Source organism: Monoraphidium neglectum (assembly GCF_000611645.1).
Source record: "Monoraphidium neglectum strain SAG 48.87 unplaced genomic scaffold scaffold02328, whole genome shotgun sequence".
In the NCBI taxonomy this organism is placed as follows: Eukaryota; Viridiplantae; Chlorophyta; class Chlorophyceae; order Sphaeropleales; family Selenastraceae; genus Monoraphidium; species Monoraphidium neglectum.
The window spans coordinates 3,150-10,503 of record NW_014011300.1 but is presented as its reverse complement, the minus strand read 5'-3'; the positions used below and the strand labels follow the sequence as shown (position 1 = coordinate 10,503).

At 62.0% G+C, this 7,354-nt stretch overlaps 2 protein-coding genes across 2 annotated transcripts in view; one reads left to right on the top strand and one right to left on the bottom strand.

Moving 5' to 3' along the window:
* Nucleotides 1–280: 280 nt before the first annotated feature.
* MNEG_10471 (hypothetical protein) lies at nt 281–1,457 on the bottom strand (the record flags this gene model as incomplete). The annotated part of the gene is made up of 4 exons (XM_014041058.1): nt 281–322; nt 422–641; nt 1,103–1,266; nt 1,455–1,457. The coding sequence occupies 4 exons, from the start codon at nt 1,455–1,457 to the stop codon at nt 281–283; spliced, it is 429 nt and encodes a 142-aa protein (XP_013896512.1).
* Nucleotides 1,458–3,672: 2,215 nt separating this feature from the next.
* The window catches only part of MNEG_10470 (hypothetical protein), a gene marked incomplete at both ends in the record, with an annotated part of 5,800 nt that continues 2,118 nt past the window's right edge, over nt 3,673–7,354 (top strand). The window contains 7 exons of the mRNA XM_014041057.1: nt 3,673–3,911; nt 3,989–4,501; nt 4,699–4,835; nt 4,987–5,465; nt 6,172–6,255; nt 6,441–6,550; nt 6,738–7,008. Of these exons, the coding sequence (XP_013896511.1) occupies nt 3,673–3,911; nt 3,989–4,501; nt 4,699–4,835; nt 4,987–5,465; nt 6,172–6,255; nt 6,441–6,550; nt 6,738–7,008 (1,833 nt within the window). The remainder of the gene's footprint in view (nt 3,912–3,988; nt 4,502–4,698; nt 4,836–4,986; nt 5,466–6,171; nt 6,256–6,440; nt 6,551–6,737; nt 7,009–7,354) is intronic.

The window sequence follows — 7,354 nt, the reverse complement described above, 5'->3', positions numbered from 1 at the left end:
CGCCTGGCTGCTCGCGCTGCGGCCCATCGGTGCCGCCGCCGCCGCGCCGGGCGCGGCCGGCGCGCCCGGCGCGCCGGCGGCGGCGCGGCCCGTGAGGTCGCCCGCCGACTGCGAGCGCTTGACCTTCTGCTGCCTGTCGGCGGCGGCGACGCTGGCGCAGTGCACGGCGGCGTCGAAGGCGCCGATGCCCTCGAGCTTGAGGTGCTGGCCGCTCATGGGCTCCTTGCAGCCGAAGGTCAGGGATATGTCGACGTCCTCGGGCAGCCTGCGGGGTTTGGAGTTAGGGGCGGCGCAAGGAGATGTGGGTGGTGTTCGCGTGCGCCTGAAAGCGTGTGTGTAGTGTGTGTGAGCGCGTGCGTGTGCACACGCACGTGCACACGCGCGTGCGCGCGCGCACACACACACACACACACACACGCACCATCAAACCCGCCCCGCCCGCACACTGCCGCTCCCACCTGAACAGCTCGCGGATCTGCGTCTGGAACTCCTGCAGGCCGTCGGGCCCCTGCTTCACGGGTATGCGGTGGATTTGGCCCTCAAAGTAGACGACCATGATGGGCTGCACCTTGGACACCTCGGGGGCCAGGTCTTTGGGGGTCAGGTTGGCCTTCCAGTCGTCTAGGGTGTTGTTGCAGAACCTGGGATTCCGGCACATGTGCGCGTGCGGGCAAGCGTTTCAGTGCATGCGCGCGCGCGCGCGCGTGTGTGTGTGTGTGTATGTTTGAGCACGTGTACATATGTGTGCGAGGATGTGCACGCGCGCATGTGTGTGTGTTTGTGTGTGTGTGTGTGCGTGTGTGTGTGCGTGCGTGCTCGTGTGCTTATGCTTGTGTGCATTTTGGTTGGGCGACGGCTGCTTTGCGCATTTAAGCGAGCTTAAACACCAAATCGTGCACAAGTATGCATCAAGGCTTGGAGAGTGTGAGTGCATGGTGCATTTAGGCATAAATGGCGACCTGGCGCATGTGAGGGATGCATTCGTGCTTGTGCGGCAACCGCATTGAGAGCCGGACTGCACATGCCCACTGCAAACGCGCACGGCAGCCCAATTGACAAGCCCAATCCATGTGTCCAAGATCCAGGCAGGCAGGTTGCCCACCTGCAAAACTTCTCCTCATGCCGCCCCGCCTGCTGCAGCTGCCAGCGCGCCAGGCACTGGGGGTGCACCTTGCGGGGGCACTTGCAGGGGCTGATCATCTGGCGGCTGCCGTCTTCGGCGGCGTCGTCCAGGCATATCCAGCACTGCTCGTGGTCCCCGTCCGCCTGCCAGTGCGTAAGCATGTGGGGAAGCGGTCAGACGAGCTAGGGATCCGCGGCGGTGGCACCAGCGAGTGCCTGGGGGCGCTCGGCACACGCAAGCCCTGGTGGGCGCCGCGCACAAGGGCACCTGCGGTGCCAGCTAGAGGATGCGCTCTGAATCCGGCGTGCCTCCGCTTCGTCGCGGGCCTCACCATATTTTTGAGACTATGAAGACACTCAGAGAGAGTGGGCACGGGCCTGCGTGGAGCAGTTGCACATCGAGGCGCGAGCTGCCCTTAGAGAGGCCTCCAAGTGGGCACGGTCGATCCCTAGTGCTTCATGGCTGAAATTAAATGCGTGTCAAGACCACTTTCGCGCCCCTACCTTGTCCAGTGGCCCACGCAGGTTGCACCCACAGCAGGTGCCCCTTGCCAAGGCCTCAATGAGCGCTTGCTGATGGGTTATGCAGCTAATATGAGTGACTAGGTAAAGGTTGTGTGCGACGCAGGTGTATCTGTGCCTGCCCGCGCGGAGGATGCCGTCAGCAACTGGCCATGGACAAGCCTGGATGGAGGGGAGTTTGAAGAGCGGCTATAAGAATGATTCACACAACATATACACGATTATACAAGCTCGCATCCTGCCGAACCCTATGGCGTGCCACTCGCGCCATCGTGTTTGCACGTCTGCCAGGACCCAGCTGCCGGCTCTGCACGCAAGCCCAGGCAGATGCAGCCAGGCTAGGCAAGTGGACGACTCTCGTCCCTTAATCTGCCAATCAGCATCGCACAGGATGGTAGCAGCCACTGCTGTGCTAAGCTTCTGTACAGAATGGTAGTGAGAAGCGGAGTGCTGAATCCGAATGAGGGTGTGCCTCACTTGCCTTGCCAGGCCACCTTGCCTTGAGCGCAACAATGAATCCCCGCCGCCGCATCAGCCCCAGGGTGACTCAGATGCCAGGGGATACAGGTGCCGCACCAAGTACACGCCATCATGCCTGATCCCAGGCCCCCCTGTCGCGACCAAAGGGTGCCTGGTGCGGGTGAGAGGGGTGACGTTGTGAGCGCCAAGGATCCTTGCAGTGTCCAAAGGCAGCAATCCAGGCATCGCTTGAGAGATATTTGAATTGTTCTTCTAGAAACGATTCAATCAGCATTGATCAAAGGTCGGGCGCTTGATTTGTGGCAGGATGTGCGTTCAGTATGAGCAACGGCTGTGTCACTGATGCAAGCGTGCAGCCGTCTGGCATGACGGCAGATGCAACCATACAGTTAGCTTGGTGGGCTTGCAAGGTTTGAAAAGCCCCACTGCGTTCCAACCTGCCTGCATTGCCGGACCACTCAGCGCTCAGGGCCCTGAGAGAGCACAAGTGCAGCAGTGTTTTATAAGTGCGTACGTTTCAAGCAGATCCTCGCAAAAGTAGCGTTAGTGGGCAAGGTGTTTCGACCAGGCACTGCAAGAACAGGGGATTTCCTTGGACACTCTGAGTACTCCTTGAGATCCTCCTTATCTGCGGGCCGCGGAGTCTGCAAGGAGACTGTGGGGAGGAGGCCTCCCTGCTAATATTTTTGTGGCTAAGGAGTGAAAAGGAGCCGGATTGGAGTTGATAAGGAAGTGGCATTACAAGGCGCAGCCTCTTGACTGTTTGCAGCTATGAATTCTAGTATCATCCATCTATACTACATGCATTGATGCAGGTGTATGGCGCACTCACATTGGGTGCAATTGGCACACCACGGTGCCTGCATACTACCTGGCTGTTTGTTCAACTGCCAGGCGTGTGTGCAGCAGCAGGTTGCGAAATGTGCCGACCAAAATCATGAACACAATGCTTCAGAAGGAAACAAAGCTGCATTGCACGTGCACAAGAAAAACCCTAGGGCATGGCCGGTGTGTTTCTTTGAGTCTGTGTGTGTATGTGTGTGTGTGTGAGCACATTCATGAGGGTGCGCGCATGCGTGTGTGTGTGTGTGTGTGCGTGCGTGCGTGCGTGCGTGCGTGCGTGCGTGTGTGTGTGTGTGTGTGTGTGTGTGTGTGTGCGCGCGCGTGTGTGTGTGCGTATGCAACACACTCTTCAATAGGCATATGCACACAAATGCTTACACACACGGGCTTGTATTACGCATGGCGGGCTCTGCCCCATGTCAAGCTTTGATTCACCAACAATGCGCCAGTCTGGTAGGATGCCACAAGCGTGCTCCGTGCAGCGGACAGCTTGGACTGCGGACACGTTTACTGCTAGTGCTTGGTGCAGTGCACCGTTTCATTCTGATCACAGCGTACCGTAGTCAGCAGGCGGAATGAGCTTCACCCACAAACCCACGCAACAATATATCAACCGATGCACGCCCATCAGCGGCAAGGACCACTGAGGACTGACGAAACTATCTGTACACCAGCGTCGATCTGGAAACCCCGTAGGGCAGCACTATGAACGAGTTTACGGATGATAGGAGCCGACTAGAGCAGCTAAAGGCGGCAGCGGAGGCGCAAATGCGGCGGCCAGCCCCGGCCATCGGTGGCGTGCCGGCGGCTAAGCGACAGCGCACTGATGACGCTGCTGCAGAGCAGGAGGCGGCCGTGCGCGTCGCGCGCTACAACTACTCAGCGCCAGACACGCTGCTGGGCGGAGGCGCGGTTGGCTTGGTGATCACCTGCAGCATGCAAAGGTACGGGTGCTTGTGAGTGGCGATGCAAGCCCCGGCCCAGGATGCGCAGCAACGCAGCGCCCCTACAACAACCGCAGGCAGATGAGCGCCACGAAAGAGGGTGTTGAACTCATCAAGCGCAAACTAGCCGCGGGCGCTGTGTGCAGCCTGGTCAAGGTCGGGTGCCGTGGCGTTGTGTTGGTACTCGTGCAGCACGCGCAGCAGAAGCAGCAGGCAAAGGAGCAGCAGAAACAGCAGCCGCAAGAGCAGCAGGAGCAGCAGGAGCAGCAGCCGCAACAGCAGCAGGAGCAGCAACAGGAGCAGCACGGGCAGCAACAGGAGCAGCAGGAGCAGCAACAGGAGCAGCAGGAGCAGCAACAGGAGCAGCAGGAGCAGCAGCAACAGCAGCAGTTGCAGACTGAAGGCGAGGAGGGCGAGCAGAAGCAGCCCGAAAAGAAGGATCGCCAGCAGTTGCAGTCAGGGGAGGCGACAGACGATGCTCAGCAGCACAAACACGAACGGGACGCTGCGGCAGGCGGGCTCATCAACATGGTCGACGTGGCGGCATCCATTCTGGCGGATGTGGAGTCAGGCGCCACGCCGCATGCCAGGTCGGTTGGGTCTTGCGGCTCGGCGCAGCCCTTGCAGGGCAGAGGACAGGGCGAGAGTTCGCATCCGGGCGGAAGCTTTTGGACCACCGCGCGCCGTGCGGATGCAGTCGCACAAACCACAGCCAAGCATGGCGCCGTGCGCGCTCAAGCAGCTCCCCTGTCCTCTTTCCCGTCTGTGTGGGTCAACGTGCGCGCAGGTTTGTGCAGCGCATCATTCCCGCACAACGCACGTGCGCCCTTGAGGCAGGCGCGCTGCGCTCTGCAGCAGAGGCGGTCTGCAGAGAGTACTTGGCGCAGGGCAACGAGCCAGAGGGTGCGGCGATTGACTTTGCAGGTGGGTGGCCGGCCCTGCTCCTGGTGATACATTGTTTAGGTTTGGTGGAGATACAAGCTCCGAGCGCTGCCTGCTGGTGTGCTCAACGATCACAGAGCGGCGCGGCAAGGTGTGGGCTGACACACACTTGCTGTTGCTCCCAACCTTGCAGTTGCATTCAAAAACCGCGCCTTTGAGGGCGGTGCGGGCCCGGAGTCTGGAGGCGGCAGCTCGGCAGCAGCAGCGCAGCCCAAGCCGGCGGCGACGCCCCCATCCACAGCACAGCAGCAGGGCGGCGCCAGCATAACAGCAGAGGGGCCGGAGCAGCCACCGCAGCCGGGGCACATACAGCAGCAGCAGGAGGCAGGGCAGTCGGAGCAGCCTCACAGCACGACGCCAGACCAGCAGCAGAAGCAGCAGCAGCAGCAGCCGTCGGGCGTGCCCCTGCAGCGCAACGAGGCAATCGCTATCCTCGCCAACGCCATGATTGCCGCGAGCGGCGGGCGCGTACGCGTCAACTTGAAGTCCCCCACAGTGACGGTCATTACGGAGGTCGTGCCAGTGTCTTTCTCAGGGCGGCGGCAGCTGATCGCGGCGCTGGCGGTAGCGCCGACGGCGCGGCTGGTGTCTGTGAAGCCCAAAGGCCTGCAGGTTAGAACCGTGTGCAAGGGCGGTGCCTAGTCGATGTTGCCGGCCTGGCAGCACACTGCTTGCTGTGGACCCGTGTAAGTGAGGTGCGCATGTGCAGGCCATGGCCGTTTATGTAATCAGCGGGCTTCTCAGCAATGCAGCACCCCTAGTATGCAGCCACAAGGACTTCGTCAGACCAATGGAGTCGCCCCAATTTCTCCCTGGTGGGTCAAAGCTCCTTCGATCGGTCAAAGCTGGTCGTTGGGTTGGCATCAGCCCATGCAAAGCCAACCTCTGCGGGCAGCATAACACCTCACTTTTTCTTGGCGCAATTCTTGGCATTTGAAGGGGCATTCGCTCCGCGCAACCTAGGCGCACTCGCAGGATCATCGGTCTAATGTAGCTCAGCAGCTCAACAGCTGGTGCGTGCGCGCTTGTCCAGCGAACGCGTTGCGGCACGACTCATAGTCAGGGCAGCGTGTGTATTCGGCAGAGCCTCTTCCACCGCATCAGCACCCCGGCACGCACACGTACACAAAAGCGAAGTGTCAGAAAGACCGATCTAGCCGCAGGGGAGGTGCTTGAACTAGACTATTATGGATCCTCGGGGGACCAAGCGTGGTCATCCAGAAGGCCCTGGCCCGAACGTGAGCAGCAGGGGCGCGCACACTCTGCGCTAGTCCGCGGTCCACGCCCGCGCTCATCGCTGCATGCTACTTGTGCGCAGGACCACGACAATAAGGCACATCCTTCGTTACTGCACTACCGGTTGTTGGTGCCTGTCAAGAAGGCGGGGGCCGTGATCGGCAAGGTGCAGATCATTCTTTTAGGAGCGATGGGACGTGTACAGGCCGCCTACTGGGCACCGAAGCAGTTCCTGTGAATGCCAAAGCTTTCATGACAGCATGCACCGCGGCTCGTCTGCGCACGCGCCTCGCGTGTGCTGGCGCAACGCGCTTGCATACCTCAGTTTACCGCCACCGGCGTGTTGTGCAGGGCGGCGAGTTTATCACGAAGATCAAGGACCTCTCGCGCTCCAAGCTGAGCGTGGACAAACCGCTGGGGGACTTTGAGGAGCGAGTAATTCATGTGGAGTCGCCAGACACGTGAGGCCGCCGCGCCGGGCGGGGTGCTTCTGTTTAGCCGGCGCAGCGAGAGCCGGGGTGCCGAGTCGCAGCCCAGCGCCGCGGCGAGCGTCCATCCCCCCTGCCCTGCCGGCCGATCCACGCCCTGCCCCTAGTCTCATGCCGACCGCGATTGCACGCGCGCCCGCTCGCCCCCGCCGGCCCCCAGGCCCGACCGACCGCGTGCCCCGGCCCAGGAGGCCCTCCTCATGGTGCTGGACCGCGTGGTCGGCGACGAGCAGCCCGACGGCAGCGTCAAGCCGCCGGATTCCGCGTCCGCGCGCCTGCTGGTGCGCAAGTATGAGATAGGCAGCGTTCTGGGCCTCAGGGGGGTCGTCATCAACGAGATCCGCACCCAGACGGGCGCGAGCGTCAAGATCGAGGACAATGCCGGCGACGCGGGCATGCCCATTGCACTGCCAGATGACCAGCTGGTCAAGGTGGGCGGCTGTAGGTTGGCAGGAGGGGGCAGCCGCGGCAGGAGGCGGCGGCGGCGGCGGGGACCAGGGCTGGGGCGAGCAGGGAGCGGTTCGGAAGCAGGCGGGCGTTGTGTTGCGGGTGGGGCCCATCCGTCGCAAAGCGGCCGCGTGGGGCCTGGCTCATGCATGCGTGCAGGTTGAGGTGTGGCGCAGCGGGCAACAGGCCCACGGTCTCGGCGTGGTCACCGATCCCCGTGCCGCCGCACCGCCCCCAAATCCGCAGGTCCAGGGCTCATACGCGGCCGTCCGCGCGGCGGTCGAGCGCATCAGCGAGCGCATCCGCGTCGTGCCCCCCACGGACATCGCC